This window comes from Lichenostomus cassidix, chromosome 2, assembly GCF_008360975.1.
Source record: "Lichenostomus cassidix isolate B80296 chromosome 2, HeHo_3.0, whole genome shotgun sequence".
NCBI classification, from domain to species: Eukaryota; Metazoa; Chordata; class Aves; order Passeriformes; family Meliphagidae; genus Lichenostomus; species Lichenostomus cassidix.
Window position 1 is genome coordinate 106,163,050 of NC_139482.1, and position 18,339 is coordinate 106,181,388.

The window sequence follows — 18,339 nt, forward strand, 5'->3', positions numbered from 1 at the left end:
GGAAGTCATTACACATACAGAGTGTAGCTTGGTACTGGAAGAAACTGGCACTTTCAACATAAAAGAAAACTGTATGTTACACAAGTGAGTAATAATCAGAAGCACTTATTTTCAGCACCTTCTTGAAATACACACTGAAATCTTGTGCTCTGCATGTTGACAGAATGCAAGCAAGAAAAACTGAAAAAAATACCATTTCCTCTATTAAAACAAACAAAAACCCACAAAATCCTCCACACAAATGTTCCTAAAAAATTCCTGCAGACATCAATATCTGCCCATTACAGAATGGAAAATTTCCCACCACATACCAAATGAAGTGATGGTCATAGGTTGTTTCCTTGAAAATATCTAGCAAATTGAAGACATGTAAGAGAGGAAAGACATCCAAGTAGAAAAGCTGGGGTTTTTTTATTCAGTAGTCAGCAGTGACTTCTTAAGGCCACTAAAGCACTCCAGAAAATAATAAAAGTCAAGGAGAACAAGATGCTTGTTCTGCAGTTTGAAATTTCATGTGTTTAGAAACACACACAATGCCTCACCACCATTTTAATTGTATCTTTGCTCTCTACAGCTCAAGGACATCAATACCTTGCTGTAGCCTCCCTCAAAAGCAGCACCAGTGAAAAATCACAAGAATGCAAGTGTTGCGTTCCTCCTGGCGCAAGCCCTTTTTAGGAAGCTAGCTTATCTCCTAAGATGATGGTAAAGAGACTCTTGACCAAGAGTTATCCACGAAAGAGAATACCTGCCACAACTCAGAAAGAGGCAGCAAAAAGTTGCATGAACTTCTCATGTGGAGTTAGTCACTGCCCTTATGCAGGTTGTGAACACAGCCCTGCCCTTAATAATGCTGTTCACACAGCTAAGAAAAGACTGGTTGACTCAAATACCTCACACCTTGTCTTTTAATGTGAAAGAAGGTGTCTTACCCCAAAAGTCGTAATTTAATACTCTAGCAGGCATACAAAAACAACAAGAGCTTTGTTATGACTCTGGAGTTAAAAGTCTTTATAGCTCCCTTCACCCAGACCCTGCAGTGCTTGCTTCACCTGTTTCACCTTTTCCACACTTCCAGTCCCTGTTATATAAACATTTCTCCACACAGCACTGTTGGGTCACTACACTTCTTGTTCTCTACGGCAAGACCAGAGTTTCAGAAACTGCACCAGTCATTTCATGAACAGTGAATTCTGAAAGACAAGGAAAGAGGCACAGCAGCCAACTACAAGCATTTTTCCTAACATAAAGCATTAAGTCTAAGGAATATTGTTAGAGGATACAATGAAGTCCTCATTCAGTTAATTTTTGCTTCTATTAAAAACTTCAATTAACCTGCTCATTTAGGTCTTTTGGTCAGTGTGAATGATACCTGAACAGAAGCATTCTCTTTGCAACCTCACTTTAACACATAACTACTACTTTTTATTACTTTAAAGCATTTTATGAAATGTTTTAGAAGCTGTGAAATTTCTTGGGAGTTTATTTATCTGTTTAAAACAATAAACAAAAAAGAAAATACAGTTTACTCCAGGGAACAATCTTCCAGAAATGAATAGATGAGACACAACCCAATTTCAAAAGCTACCCAGACTCAAGGTCTCCTAACTTATGTGGAAAGAAACTGCAATAATAGTATCATAAAATTGATGTATTCTAGTATTAAAAAAGTAGATGTCTACATGCACACTATCTTGCTCCACATTTAACTGTTATCATCCACACCTTGAATTTAGTAAGACTGATCAACTGCTGATACACAAGCATGGTGAAGAGAAACATCCTACTTCCAAGTCAACATGAGCCTCATCAGTTCCTACATGGAAAGCCAGTGGAGGAAAGGACTCTGAAGTAGTTTATCTTGCATTGAAAAAAGAAAGAAAACATGATAGCTCACATGTTCCTAAATCCTATTAGCTAAAATTTAGAAGGAAGACAGAAAGAATTCAAAGAATATTTTTTGTACACTCCAACAAATCATCTTGTCTGATTATGCTATATTTCAGGACAATCTTCAAAGATTTAACTCAGTAGGTCAGAGCATCTACATTTAGGTAAGACTGAGGATCTAAATTTTATTTTATATTTCTGAAAGAAAATCCAAGACGCTACCTTTTCATTCCCTTCTTCAGCTGCCCAAGAGAGACTCCCTCTACCCCTCAAACACACACTATGCTATTTTTCTCAGTACCTGGAATATTCCTCACAATGAAGATCAGAAACACACTTCAGATCTGCAAAAGCCCTTCCCAGCCCTATCTTCATTTTCTTTTAAGAAGAGAATGTCATCACATTCAACTTTAACAACAGGGCTGTCCAACAGGGACCAGGATAAGGTCAAATTCATTTCCAGTTGTCATCAGAACCAGGATATGAATTAAGCCTCCAAAAACATATTACTGGAGGAACACACACAGCCCTCTTAAAGGTTTCTCTCCCTCCCCCTCAGCTACAAGCATGGATTTATAAAAAGAGAAACCTCTACAGGCACAACAGGTTGGACATAATGAAGCACTGTTTCTATAGTCCTCTAGGTACCAACTTGAAAGGATGCTTCGCTAGTAGCAATGATTGGAGAACACTTCTCCAGAGACCAAAGAAAAAGTAATTCAATTTCAGTTGGTGAAAACTGGTATCTAGGAATGGCTGTTTTATAGACATTCTTTTTAGCTTCATATTACAGAAATGAATCAAGACTATATTAATTCAAGAAAAGTCTTATTACCAAAAAAAAAAAGAACTTCCTTGTGTTACTCAAAATGAACTCCCCAAGCTTTCTGATTAGCAAACAGATAGCAAGCTATTTTAATGCTGCTGTTTCTTTTCTTACTGCTCCATAAACAATGGAAAAGGGGAAAAATTTGAGGCATCTTATAAATACAGAGTTCAGGAATACAGAAATACAGAATACTCAGAAAAAATTCAGAGTAAAAAAAGATAGGAAGTAATAACCAAGAGATGTAAAGTGATGCGGTGTTTCAAGTTAAGCCTGTGAGCCCTTATTTCTTTCATATTACCATCATCCACCTTACAAAAAGAGCTGATTTCCAGCAAGGAGAAAGGCAGAAAATTTGAGACTCACCTAGAAGTGAAGAAGGTAGAAAACTAGAAAAAAAATTACCCAGCCTAGTTCCAGTGAGGAGAGAGAATGGATGATATTCCAGTGGAAAATAAAAAGATAATAAAAAAATCCCATTCCCCACCTTTCCCTAACCTAAGAGGAAAAAGAGTACTATTGCAGGAGTTGACTAAGAGCCATAACACTAGAGTTCTCAGCTGAGGGAAAAAAAAAAAAAAAAGAAAAAAAAGGAAAAAAAAATCTATCATTGAGGCAGGCCAGATAATTGTGCATTGCACAGCTAGTTCACAGTAACAGTTTATAGTTAAACAAGTCAGATTTTAAGCAAGGCCTAAGGAATGAGATTATTCCAAATACAGCATCATGTATTCAGTGGACAGTACATCAGAGGCCAAGTGTTTGGTCATCATCTCAAACACTTGGTTGGTTGGTTTTTGGTTTATTTGTTTTTTGGGGTTTTTTTCCCTCCTTTCTGGAATCCAAATGAAATGTAATTCTCTACTTTTACACTGTTTTGTACTTACTGCTGGTAGTAGAGACTGCATGTTCTGGTTGGAGTCAGCTATAGTAGCTAGGTAAACCAAGTTTGTATGCAGCATCTGCTGGTATCTATCAAAATAAACAAAGGGAAAAAAAACCTCAATTCACAAATACAGTAACATCAGAACTTACTACAATTCTACATATTAGAGTAAAACAAGACTCAAGAGACTTACAAGATACCATTACTATGAATCTCAAGCCTTTTCCCTCACACTTATCTATTATGCAATCTTTCCCAATGTCTCCATCAAATCTGTGCCTATCTCTTCTCTACTACTGTCTTGCTATGAAAAAAAGTCTAAAGCTGGGTGACACTGTTCTCACCTATTTCAATTCCTGCCTTAAACTAAATCACCAGAAGACATGTGTCTGGTATAATTTCCATCACAAACACTAGAGAAAAAAAGTTTTCTATTATGTCCTCATATGCAAGATATCACTGATTTATGTCAATCGTGACCATATTTCATCAGGACCCAGAGCTTTGGAAGTTTGCTATGAAATAATTTTTCTGCTAAAGAACCACAGTCTTGATTCCCAATATCTAGTCCACAGTCACAAAAAACAACCTTGAAAGTTGGAGCAGATTACTAGCACATAACTACAGGCTTGCAGACAGCTTAATACCCTAACTCATGCCCAAAAAGACTAATGGGAAAATAACACTCCTTAACAATTTGTTCTCTCAGAAACTCTCCAAAGGTCCCACTAGACAGCAAGTCCCGGTGGGACATTTTGGAAAGCCAAACTTTTAAGACAAGCTTGTTTGTTCTTGGGCAAGTGAAAAGCAGGTAGTTTTCAAAAATGCTATCAGGAAGAAAAAAAGTCAATTTTCCTACATGATTTTGAGAATTTTTCACACAAAACTACCTCTTTCCTACAATGTAATTACAATACAGAGGAAAAAGATCTTTGTTATACAGTCCTAACTTTTATGAGCATCATCATGACACCAACTTGCAGTAGGCAAGTTGCAACATTTCAGTGACAGAAGTGACACTCATACAGCAAACAACGTGCCCCCCTCATCCCCCTAAATTTTAAGTATAGTATCTGTAGCAATACTTTTCTTCACAGCACAGTTCTCCTGTAAGGTAAGCTAAACAAATCACGAATGGTGCTCTAGATGGAAATTCACCCAGTCCACAGTAGATATGGATTAAAAAGTCTTACTGAGAGCATTCAGAAGTCTTTCCTTTGTTCTGATAGTCCATTATACACTGAATAAGATGGTTATTTTCATCCAACATCTGAAACAATAAAGAAGAAGTTTGGAGTAAATTTCATGTTCTTTGTGGAATGAAACTAATGATAAGTTTAAGTCTTGCTCCTCAGTTTTTAAAAGCAACAAAAAACAGTTGTTATCCAGAAAATTCTACTTCACCAATTATTTACAGAACACTGTTTTGCTCCCATTTCCCCCCTCTGATTAGTTTTAAAGGTTTTGTCTTAAGGGTTTCATAGCACTACTATCAGTAGCTACATGAAGCACCCTGCTCAAATACCTATGCCTATTCTGCACCAAGTTCTTACAAAGTTTTAAGTTTTCTGCGTTCCTTCATATGATTGCTAACAAAAAATTCACTTAAAAGTCTATGCCCCAAGTTTCCCTTCTCCTTCTAAAACCTGCAACTGCCTATAAATTTAATTTACAAAGGCACTAAAATTATTATTGATGCAAACTGAGCTGATCAAATTTGTTCAAAGGAAATGCACTGGAAAGTTAGGCCATACTTACATGAAGAATCTCTAGCTAAGCTGCATTTTAAAAATAGTTGGTATAATGGTGTTGTGGCTGAGAAATGGTATTCCCTAATTTAGTGTTCCCACTGAAACACTCCAAACCATGCACCCGTCTCCCCTCTGGTGGGGTGGAGGGAAGAACTGGAGGTACAAAAGGTTATGATCAGCAGTTGAGATAAGAAAAATTTACTGGAAATAGCACTGAGATAAAAAACAAACAGTAACAGCAAAAATATTAAGAATGGAGGGTACAAGAGAGGCAAATGATTCACACTCAAGTGCTCACCACATGGAACTCCCGACAATACCTGACTACAACACACTGTGTGACGCCTTCACCCATTGCTGGAAAAATGAAGTGAAGTGGTATGAAATAAACCCCTGGGCCACACCATGACCTCTCCTGGCTACTGCAAGAATTAATCCCACTGTGGCCAGAACCAGAACAAATGAGCACAATAAATCTGTTATACATCAGAAATGTCCATGAAAATGAATACCTACTAATGAATTTTCTGAACAAAAAAGAGTAGCTCTACAAATCATGGGAAACAACCAATTTCACAACTTTCTGCAATAAGTTCACAAAGTCAGAGTGTGTCAAGCTCTGTAAACAGGAAAAAAAGTGCACCCTGGTCTCCTAGAGTGTATGTGCCCACACCTGTCTTTCTAGCTCAAGTCCTGCACTCTGATCAGGCAAGATTCAGCAGAACCATGGCTAATCTGAGCCACCAGCCAAGTTATCCAAGTCAACTGAATGAAATGGAAAACTTACTGCCAAATTAAAAAATTTGCATCAATTTATTCCTTTGCTTTCTCTCACTGGAGAGCTAGTTTAGATCCCTTTACCCACCTGCTGAATTTCACAAAACAGAATCTTAAACATGCCATAGATTCTCTTCTTGTTCCAAACATGGCTGAAACTAGCCATGACTAGGCTCATCCTTCAACAAGGAAAGCACAACATCATTACACAGGCTTTATTTCCCCTAACAAATTCTACAGGAAGGGAACGAAAAAAGTACTGACACTTTTTTTCTGCCTAATCCATCTCCCCTATGAAAAGAGCAGGGAGTCAGAAACGTTATGCAGTCCACTCAGGACTTCTATTCGTGTAAGAAGGAGCCAGCCAGCCACATTTTCTTAAACTCTAACCATCAATTCACCAGAATGGACTAGAATGATCCCAGTGCAAGTATTTTGCCTGAAACTGCTGGATCTGGAAACACAATCATTAATCACTTCACACAGATATAACTGCAGTATTTTCAGTTACTATGTGAGTCCCAGAAAATAGGAAAAGCTACAACTCCCTCTCTGAAGAGGATCACAAATCCACTCCTACACTGGCACGTGACACATGTAGTAACTTTAAATTTGTAAGAAGTGGCCATTCTCACCAGGAATAAAAAAAAAGGAAGAAAAGGAGATAATACCTTTGATACCAAAGTCTAATAGAGCACCTGAAAAAGAAGCTGTGAGTCAAGGCTCTCCTCAGAATGTCTCCCACAATCCTGAGGAAAGCAGCAGATTCATAAGGCTTAGAAGGCAGGTAGACCTTGAGACTGCCCATTAGATGGTTGCATTCTTCACTGCAGCCATGTAAGCTGGACCTCTTGGGGAGGAAGGGGTGAGAGGAAGGCAGGAATGGTAGGGGCTAAGAGGAAAGGGAACAAGAAGGAATATAACTGTATCCTAGATGGGGCTGCAGACAACGTTTTATACAAGTTTAACTGAGCATTTACTGACAGAAAATTGAAATAGTTGTAACACCTACCATCGAAAGAGAATTTATTTTCCAGCTGGGTGAGGATACCTTCAAGGCTTCTGACAGTCTATGTACATTACAAAATATCTTCAGCTTTAACAACAGGATTTTGCCAGCACACCACCATCAAACTAATGGTTTGACTACAGCACAAAAGAAATTTAATCGTCTGTATTCTCCATGTGCACCTGAGTGACCTTAAGTCTCTACTGACTACCTTTGTGCAGCATTCCACCCAGTGGATATGCATTTTTCACCTACAATTCCCAAACACTGACTTCTCCTACAGTACCCTGGAGGTCTCCATTATAACTCTGGGGTCTTCTCTGAGGTCCATACTGCTGCAGCACTTACTTTGTTAAGGCTCTAATTCTTTATTAAATCAGAGGTTAGGTGTATCGACCCAAAAGCCTGCCCCACATAAGGAGCTTGTAGCAATCTGACATCTGTTCGATCCATGGCTATCCACACCAATGATAGTGCGAGTCTTCGGTAAAGTTTCCAAATACCACAGAGTTACGAGTGAACTTGAACAAGCTCCTTTGCTGCTCCTGATGCAAAACACTGTAGATTACTACAAATCCTGTATGTGGTTTGCTTTGATCGCTTTAGCGAGTTAACTTGCTGCCTCCCACAAAAGCTTAAGTGGAGTCGTCCGGAGCCGCTGTCATTGGCTCCGACCGCAATGTTCTGTAATCACACCTAAGGTTTAGTGGGAGGGAGCCTTAACTACCAGGCCGACCAAGTTTGGGAACTGGAACCTCCGCCTGCTCGCAGCGCCCCGAGTCAGGCACAGCATCTGGAACAACCCGGCCACGGTGCCACTGTCAGCCCCCCCCGCAGGAAAGACTAACTCGACTCCTCCACTTCCAGGCCGAGTCGTCGGGTTAATTCAGGCCCGCGGGGGCGATCGGGGCAGCTCAAGTAGAGAAAGAAAGATGGGGGCTGGGGGGGCCAGGCACATCGCCCGCCCCCGCCCGGCGCCTCCCGCCGGCCCCGGGACCCTCCAACAAGTGTCCAAGCGCAGAGAGAGGAGCAGCGTCCCGCGGGGCCGAGCCCCGGACACAGCGAGCGCGGCCCGGCCGCCTCCGTTCCCCGCCGGGGCCTCGGCGCTCCGGGCCGCAGCCGCCGCCGCCCCCGTTCCCCGCGCGGCAGGAAGCGGCAGCTGCAGCCCCCGGGGCCGCCCGGGCCGGGCCCTCCTCCCCGCGCCCTCCTCACCTTCTGGATGGCGGCCGGCGTGATCTCGCCCTTGCCCCGCTGCCTCGGGGCCGCGAACGCCACCGACATGTCTGGCGGGTGCCGGGAGGCTCCGCGTCCGCCCCGCTCCCGCCCGCTCGCGCGCGCGCCCCGCGGACCCAGCAGCGGCCGCGATCCGGGAAGAACGCGGCGCGCGGGGGGGCGGGGGCGCGCGCCCGGTGGGACGGCCCATCCCCATCCCGCCGAGGGAAGGGATTAAGGAGGACTGGCGGCTCCTCCCCGCTTTTCCCGGTGGCGAGGGGGCGCCTCGATGACACCGCGGCCGCCCCGCATGGCTCGGCCAGAACAACGGGACCGGGAGCTGACGCTGAGCGACTCCGAACGTGACCCCCCAGTAGTGTTGTCAGGCGCCTTTCTTGACTACCCCCTTTCGCTCTGCCGCGTTAGTACGTTCCTGCCCGACGCGCCTCAGAGCAGGGAAGTGGTACGGCCGGCTGGGGGGATGACAGCGCTGTGGAGCGCACGTTGCAGGGGACACGCTCGGGCTGTGCCGGGCGGCGCTCTCTACTCCCCCCTCTGCCCAGCGCCGCAGTTGGTTGCACCCGGGCAGCCCGCGGTGGCGGCAGCTCCTGAAGGGACGGGACGGGACGGGACGGGACGGGACGGGACGGGACGGGACGGGACGGGACGGGAGACGCTGGAGGGAAGTGCTCGCAGGTGGAGGGGGAGCACATTTGGGGTCTGGAGCGTCTCTGAAGGGGAGAGACGATTCATTTATGCATATAAACATGTCACAGGCGGGTGCTAAGAAAGTGATGCCCAGCGACAGGACAAGGAGCATTGGCCATAAACTAAAACACAACAAGTTTCCACCTCAACATGAGGAAGGACTTCGTTACATGGAGGGTGGCAGAGCAGTGAACAGGCTGCTCTGGGGCGTGGGGCGGCTGTCCCCGATGAGCTGGGCGGCTGCAGCATCCTTGCCGTGAGAGTGAAACAGAGCAAGGGGAAGCACCGGCTGCAACATTAAATATAAATTACAGACGCTGGAAGTCCTGAGACCAGCCCTCATTTATTTCAGTGCAGCCAGTGGAGGGAATGTCCGTGTTGCCAAAGAGCTTCATGAACAAGTTTGCAAAGTCTAAGACAATTTTTGGAGGAATGAAGAGCTGGCAGCGGGTGATGGGTACAGGGACATTGAAAGTCCCCAACCAAAGCATTTTAAAATTGCTTTTTCCTGGGCACATCAGTTGCTCAGTCCGTGTGCATTCCAGTGCCACTATAGGCTGTGGGTAGAGAATTCCTTGCCTTTAGCCAACTGATCCCCTCTCCCTCAGCTGGCAGAGGTGTGAGTGCTGCCGTCGTTGGAAGGACACACTGCCCAGTGACAGGATAGCACAGCCCACGCCACAGAAGGTGAATCTCGGTCCTCACTCGTGCACTGCTTGCTCTGCTCCTCAGCTGTTGCTGGCGGAAGGCCCTGGCTCTTCCCTCCAGCCCTAGCCAGCCCTTTTGGTTACAGCACACATTTGTCAGTGGCATCCATGGCCACCCCGTGGCTGTGCAGCTGCTTCCCAACTGGCATGCTCTCTCCTCGGACTGTGCCTGGGCTGGCTCCTGTCCCCAGCCCCATGATGATTACTCTTGCTGGCTCTGCTCTCCGAGGGTGTGCTGTGACTGCCCATCACCCCCTGCTTTTTTCCCTTGACAACCAGTTCCAGGGCTGCTGGCTCCAAGCTGTTGTTGCATTCCTACAGCATCCTGCTCCCCAAGGGCTTGCCACCTGGGCCTGATGCTCTTTGTTACCAGAATGGCACTTCGTCTGCCCTGTCTATTCAAATTATACAGAACCCTGAGTTGGTGTGATGCTAATCTGGCTTGCTTTTCTTCAGGAATATCTGTGGCCCAATCCTTGCACTGTAGGTCTTGCTGAGATGGAGCAATGCCAGCATGTCCATTACTTTCTTTGTGTTTCTAACCATTTCACTCATCACTGCGGTCCATTTCTTGGACCATTTTGGTCCATTTTTTTCTGTCTCCCACACACTTTATCTGTCTCCCACACACTTTATCATCATCATCATCATCATCACTATAATACTTGTAGGAAATCAACAGTACTAAAAGGAAGGTTTGAGGAAACCAGTTTTTTCTAAAGTTGATATGCTTCATGGTGATTCATGGTTATTATTACGTAGTCTTGGTGTGAACTCAGAGGGTAACTGTTGTAATATCTGAGTGTTCAAATTGGTACTTTTTTAGTTTCTACAAACAGCAGCAAAGAGCCCTACAAATGAAGAATGCATTATGGCCATGGCCAAATCAATGTGTAATCAGAACCAACCATCTCCTATCCAGTTACTAACAGAACTATGAAAACCTATTTTTTTAGCATATACATGTCCCTAGAGAACTGGTGAGGTATCTGAAAGTGTCCCAAGGCTGCAGGCATAGCAAACATGTATCTATGAAGTATACTGAACATGTTTTCCTGTTTCCACAAGTATGACATCCAGATATCATGCTCTGGTTACCCAACCACTGTGTATAAAGGATTTTGCACTGGGGTGTCTTGATGATCACAGTGTTTGAGACTATGTGGGTTAATGCCAGCCACATAAACACTGCTCTCAGGAACTGAATATTCCATTTTGTTCTTCCACACTTTCAGGCTGGTTTTGAGTTGTGGGGAAAAAAAAAAAAAAAAAGGCTTGTGGGATGCCACAGGTGAGAAACCTTAAAATGAAAGGAGTAATTTCCCATTGTATTTTCCCAAATGGTCTAAACTAAATACATGATTTTTTTTTTTAGTACATTGCTCTTTCCGTGCAAAATATAGGAGAACAGTGTTTGGAATTAAACTCTGTCAGTTTCTTGAGGGAAGATATAAGATCATTCATTCATAGTCACTAAAACGATCTCCTTTGCCTAATTTTGTCTGAGGATTAAGTTAAATCCTTTTATTTTAGCCATTTGTGATGTTTTTTCATTCATGTGTTTAACATTTTGGACTTGCACATTCATAAATAGCGACAGATCTAAAGAAACATTGAAAAAAACAAGTCTGTAGCTCTGTTTTTTTTACCATGCAAAGGGAAATTCACATTCAAAATCAACATTTAAATAATGGCACAGATGCATACAAGCAGGGAAATAGATAGCTACAATGGAAATGTGCCACATGTCTCAGAACACATAACCACAACAGGGTGTCTCTTTTATGACTTCCTTAATGCACTGCAATATGCCTAGATATCAAAGGACATATGGTATATTTTCCCTTTAATTGCACATTTCTTTGCTCTTGTGAGTTACTCACAACCTTAACATTATTTAATTGTAATTTAGATGCATAAATCTCAGTCATCATCAAGAGTTTCAAATGCAAATATGTTTCGATGAGATCTTGCTTCCACCTCTATTTCAACTTTTTGTCAGTGTAGGGGTTTTTTTTGTTGATGTGCATTTGAGTATGTCATATTTTTTGGAGAGAGACGAATGCAGACAGAGGAGGATCAGTCCTGAAAGATTTTTTTCCCATGTAAGTTGTTTTCTGCCACTTTTATTATCTGAATTTCCACAGAGTCATGGACATTTCCATCCACAAGAAGGAAAATACAGAATGCTCATTCATCAACATTTTCAAATGTACATGTAAATTTTTTTAAAAATTCAATCTAGTATTTATAAAGCTATATCTACAGGAAAGAGGACAGCAAAGAATTTTATGGTAGCACCACTTGTTTGGAAACCTAAAGACTAAAGGTCTTGGTATGAGAGTTAAGAATGATTCCTGTGAGCCAGGTGTTTCTTAGACAAAGCTTTTAACAGCTTTTTTTGGTGACAGCACCTCATTTTATGCACACCCTTCAAATGACAGAAACTCACCCATTTTCTTTACTATAGTAAGGATGATAGCTCAGGATCTACTGCTAATAGGATACTGGTGAATTTGAGCTTCTTTTTCAGGGTAGACTACTTTTTCATCTTGAAATTAAAAAAAAAGAAAAAGAAAAGGGTGTTTATGCTGGTGCTTTGTAGCATCAACAATATCGTCAGGTAACAGAGCAGAGCCCAAGGAAGAAGGATCTTTCAGTAAATGAAAAAGGAAGATGGCAAAAGGAAAAATGCCATTTTTGATGTGGTACTTCTTCATCAACTGAATTTGGTAATCTCCTAACTTCTCTGGGATTTTCTACATGCCCAGTCTCTGTGTTAATTCATCTTGTGGCAAAATGAAGCTTGCACCTGAAGGTCTGCTTCTGTAAACGGCTGATGTTCAAATTCTGTTTATTTAGAAACCAGTAACTTGTTACCAAAATACATAACAATATCAGAGTGGTTTTTAGTGTAAATGGTGCTTTTTGCTTCCTAAAAGGGATGACACAGGATAAATTTGTCTTGAATTTTTTCTGTCAGCTTCTTGTCTGGTTTTGGGGTTTTTTTGTCCTATTCTGCATTGGCTATTGTATGGAGTAGTAATAAAAATAGCACCTGAAGTGTATGTTCAGTATAAAATGAAGTACTCAAACAGCACAGCACACTACAAGGATATTGGTGGCTCTGCTATATTCCAGAGTGGCAATAACAAACCCAGGAAAAAATCATTGGTATGCTAAATTTTTATTCTACTACCTGTCATTTTAGTCTGCAAATATAAATATTTAGAATAAAGAAGCTCACAGCAGGTTCAGCAGTTTGCACTAATGGGAGTAAGTGCAATATCTGCAGTGTGAAAATCTTTCCATGTCCTGATTTTATTCTTCAAAAGGGAATCTCCAGCTACTAGGAACATACGCTATAAATAAGAAATAGCAGAACATCTAATCTAAGCCTCCTTAGAGCTGAAAATTCCTCAAGTATTCTTAGAGGTTAATATTTTATTTTAGGGCACAGAAGCAAAGTGCTACAGTTCACTAAATTCTTCATTTTTTGAATGTTGAAAGCAAAGCAGAAAAGACAAACATGAGAAGGCACTGCCAAGCCATGCTGAAGAAAAGGCAGCAACGATCTTGGCAATCACTAAATATTCGTATCTGTTAAAAGACAACACATTTGCAGTGGAGAGTCATACTGTTCTTCTGGGGACTCTCACTTCTGCATCAAATCCATCACCTCCAGCATCTGCCTTCTGAAGACTCAAGACCATGAAGGACAGAGGAGAAAACTGAACAACTAGAGGGCAGTTACTTCCACCTTGTCACAATTCCAATCAACTTCCTGAGGGAATATAGAAAGTGCAAATTATGTCGAGTGCAATTTCCTTTCAGAGAGCTTGATCCTGTGAGGTAAAGAAGACTCTCTCATTTCACCAGCAGTGCTCTTTCCAGTGCTGTCCAGGATGCTCTTGGCCTTTGTGGCAAGGACACGTTGCTGGCTCACAGCCACCTTGTCCACCAGGACTCCCAGGTACTTTTTGCAAAGCTGCTTAAGCAGTCATCCCCCAGCATGAGCTGGAGCATGGGGTTGGTCCTCCCCAAGTGCAGGACTTTGCTGTTCCCTTTGTTGAACTTCATGAGGTTCATGTCTGACTGCTTCTTCAACCCTCTGGGGTCATCCAAAAGATACCACTTGGTGTATCAACAACTCCTCCCACTCTTAGTCCAGAGTTGGTATTTGCAAGGTAGGAACTCTAGGCCTGTGTCTTAAGATGAAGACACCTAGGGGTGTATCCTAGAAATAGGTAAACTGCCTCTGAACTACCCTACAAATAGAAATTGACTGCAATTTCCTACAAGTAACATAGAAAAAATAGTAACTATGTTGATTTCTAGTATTTATTTTAAAGATGTAGCAATGCTTTTTACCACTCTCTTTTCCTTTTATTCAGCATGAAATTTTAAAGCATGCCTCTCATACAAAAAGATACTTTAAAACTGTGTTACCCCATAATTGCAATATATTCTTTTGCAAGTAAAATAGCAATATATGTTACTATTAAGTCAGTCTGCAAATCAAGTTGAGTTTGCTCTAGGTATCAGTAAGAAAAATTCTAAGTTAAAAGACTAATTAGAAGCCTTGCTGATGGGAATGTGGGCCATAATAATACTTATGTATTTTCTGTGTTGATTCTATAGGAACAAAAAAGGAGGGATTTTCCTAGAGTGTAACCATCATTATTAAATACTCCTAGTCTTCTGGTAATGACAAAATGTGGTTTTGTGTAATTTTGTAAATATATTTACAGTGTGGCTATTATTGTGTATATATTTTTGCAGGAATAAGGTACTATTACTCAAATAGATTTATTATGCTGTTTTCTAAATGCTATATTCTTTCTTAGTCATTCCAAGTAGGCCTTTGATTCTGCCATACGTGATGCATCATTTTACCCTGCTGATTTAGCTAGTGAGAATAATTCAGTTTGGAATAATTACCTTTTGTAGGACTCAGTGTTTAGGTATTTATTGAAAATAATAAGCACAGATTTTATTTTTCTTTATGTTTGTCTTTCTCAGAATTCCTCATAGTACTTGGTCAGCATCAACTAGGAAATTTGATTAGATACTATCATGAAAAATTAATTATGACCCATGAATGAAGAATTAAGGTAACTTTGGTCTCTGGAGAAAGGAAACAAAACAAAAAAATTAATTAATCAGAAATGATGACAGGGAAAGCTAAGTGGAAGAGAGAGTGGTCAAATCTGGTGAAGTCTGGTCAAATCTCCTACGTTTGCTGATATTTTTTGGTGCACACCGGATTTTTGTAAGCAAATTAATGAATTGTAAGGCTAGAACAGAGGACAAAATTTTAATGGTTGACAATGTAACAAAGAATTTTCTATGAAAACTTTCATTTTCATAATTTAAAATGGAAGTTTTATGACCTCTGAAACAAGGAGAACTGATGCTAGATTGTATGTACCTGCTGGATTGGACTTTTGAAAAGAGCAAACATTTTACGTTAGAAGTATGAAATCATAGTCTGTTATTCTTCCTAAATGACCAAAAATACCAGTTTTTATCTTTTAAAATAATATGTATTTTTCTATATTTATACATGTAATAATTTGTGTGTACGTTATATAAAATAGTTCTAAAAACTGTATTTTGATGTTGGTTGTGATGTGCCAAAGCTCTGGTCTTCGGTAAATGATAAGGAGAATATTTATCAAAAGGAAGTTGCATAAAAAAGGGATGAGTTTTGTATATAGTGTACTAAAGAACTTTTCTCTCTTGAGTGCTGCATAAGATACATTTCTGCCAGGAAATAACCACATGCGCTCCTGTTAGCCCTCTTATACATCAGTTTGTTAATGCTGGTAGGAGAGCATCCTTGAGGAAGACTGACTAAGCAAGGGAGGGGTTGGTTATGTTGTATTTCAGTCATGCTTGAGATGTTCAGCTCAAAATCCTTGTTTATTTATCACTGATCCTATCATTCATTTAATTTCTTCAGTCCATTGCCAGACCTGACACAGTGCTGGTCAGGTTTCTTTTTTCATTTATTTGCATCTTTTAAGAAAAAGGTTTTATGAGGGGAAGTGCTGAGTTTCAAACAACTGAGAAAGCAACAAAGGTCTTATCTGCTCGTGAGATGTTGACTCTAACATTCGTTCCATTAGTCTCTCTCAAAAGTTTTCAAAGCAGCAGTCTTCACCTTTCTTTCTTTATACCTGTGACTATAAAAGGAACTTTTCATAAATGTCTGTGGTACATCATTGTCTGCCTTCAAAACTCATCCCCACCAAAACACCTATGAAACCAGTGACAGTGTTTAAGTTGCAGTCTGGCATTATCTTACAGCTAAGTGAAACTCACAGCCAGCTGTTACCAAAATCCATGTTTTCCCTTCAGTTCCCTCCACACTCACTTGTGTTCCCACTCTGTCTCCTGTGCCATCACTTTTACTTTTCTGATCATGTAGTTTAAGATGTCTAAGGAAGCTAAACTGGCAGAAAAACAATTGCCTTTCTTTAATAGCATTTTTCTGCCTGTTCAGTTTCACAGGTTGGGAGCAGATAAGTTTTGATGTCAGAGAAAGGGAAGATGATTCACAGGGCAGAACAGTGGAGCACCTTTACCCTTCTTTGTCAGCAGTTAACTTTTAGAGCATCTGAGCCACGACTGCACCTACAAACAGTGAATATACTGAGAATACTACTTACCACATTGATCTGTGCTGACTTGCTATCTGCCTGGGCTCTCATGGCTGTAACCACCTTATTTCCTTTCTTTTCTACTTGCTTTTAAGCCTTTTATCCAGGGGCTGCCTTTCTGTACTGTATTTGTAAACCACAACTTTTGCAATTTCAAAACTTCTTGCTGTGATGTTTACCATACCTTAGAATTTTTTCCTTCTTAACAGGTGTCAGACATTATTATTTATAATTTGGGGAGGATGACACAGCCTCCACATAACTGTTTGCCAATGTCCTTGTGAAAAGACTTGTTATTACAACATCCCTTCTGCATAACATAAATATTGGGGGTAAGAAAAATGTATTATTTAACAGGATAGAATCTGAGGGCTGGATACAGCTGTGTTGGGTACACAAAACCAAAAATGTCACCATGCTTCAAGAGGAAGACACTATGAGGAAAATGTATGCACTGCTTTATCACATCTGTTTGGCTTTTGGTATTGTTACCAGTTATTGCACCACAATACATTGCCTTGCAAGTATATGGTACATAGGAGACCTTTAAAATTGAATTTATGAAGATTCAATCAATGAAGATAATTGAATAACTATGAATTTATGAAGAATATTGTGAAGATGGGCACTATGGCTTGGGAGATTGGTACTAGGACATGAAGGCTTCTAAACAACTGTTTTGAATATAGCCAAGGGATTCCTTAAAGGCCAGTGGAAATAATTTTGATGTTTCACAATTAGTGGTTCTTATATATATATAATCTTTTAGGTATCTGCATCTCACCATTAGGAACAAACCACTTGGATAGCAGAAGTTGCTCTTTACTAATTCCAATGGCAATAGGCAGACTAAAAGGGACAAGAAAGGCTAACCTACAGATCGAATTCATTAAATAAGGATGATAGTGGAAATTATTCTGGAGACCTGGGAGACAATTCTGGGCTTAAATCTCTGCTGCTGTCCTCTTCCCCTGCCCTAGAATAAATTGGAACAGTTTTTCTGTAGAATTAAAACTCCCCCAGACCTGTAAAAATATGTGCCTTGGTGAAGGCAAAATCAAATATCACATTGGCTTTGAGGCAAAGGACTAAAGGACATAAGGATCCTTTAAGGCCTTACATTAATTTTATGTATGTTCTCTGTATTTTTTTAATTTATTTTTTAAATTTCTCTGCTTTTGTTCACCAATGAAAACAATGCAGAGACAAAGTCAAATTGTGATTATCTCCTCTGTATTGACCTATCTTTGTTTCTAAGTGAGTAGTTTTATTATATATGTACTTGTCATTACTGTGTTGATACTGTAAGTGCTAATTTTATCAATTTGATATTTTTGCCAATTTTCTTTAATGTTTAAATGCTATTGATGCTTTAATATAGTTGCTAGAACTGGCAAGTGTGTGGCAACACAACACACTTTATGTTGTCTCTATTTAAGAACCTTTGTGGAGAAAGTTGCCTTTTAGATAATTTGCCAGGTAATAGCATTCTTGCTGTTACCATAATCTCCCTCACAATTCCCTTTTCCTTAGAGATTTGGGTTCTTAACTGGAGGTTATGGACAAAAGGTAATGAGAAGTCCTAATTCCTTCTTTTCTCCTTTCTTAATTATTGTATGTTTGTTTGTGTGGTTTTATTTTCCCCAAGGTGAGCAGAGAGTAGCACTTACCAACAAAAGTGGTAGTGTTTAACTTTGCAGTCTTCTACCTTTCTATATGTGATGTGCCCATCACAACTTCTTGGTTTCCTGTCCTGCTGGGATCTGCCAGTACAGGCCCCTCATTCCCTAGTTTTTGCCTCAAGAGTAGTTAATTGGATAGCTGCTCATGTTCTCTGAGTGTTTCCCAAAAGACAGAAAGCAGGGAAGCCCTTGCCCCCATCTGCCTTTTCCATCCTCTGAATATTTC

At 40.9% G+C, this 18,339-nt stretch overlaps 1 protein-coding gene across 3 annotated transcripts in view; it reads right to left on the reverse strand.

Annotated features, from left to right (window-relative positions):
* The window catches only part of SS18 (SS18 subunit of BAF chromatin remodeling complex), a 44,010-nt gene extending 35,475 nt beyond the window's left edge, over positions 1–8,535 (reverse strand). For 2 of the 3 annotated variants that reach the window (XM_085052716.1, XM_085052714.1), the window contains exons 1-3: positions 8,352–8,535; positions 4,796–4,872; positions 3,604–3,688 (exon numbers count right to left, since the gene is read on the reverse strand). In XM_085052716.1, the coding sequence (XP_084908842.1) occupies positions 3,604–3,688; positions 4,796–4,872; positions 8,352–8,420 (231 nt within the window). In that variant the 5' untranslated portion in view covers positions 8,421–8,535. The remainder of the gene's footprint in view (positions 1–3,603; positions 3,689–4,795; positions 4,873–8,351) is intronic. The other variant, XM_085052715.1, reaches the window with a different exon arrangement.
* Between the last annotated feature and the right edge of the window lie 9,804 nt (positions 8,536–18,339).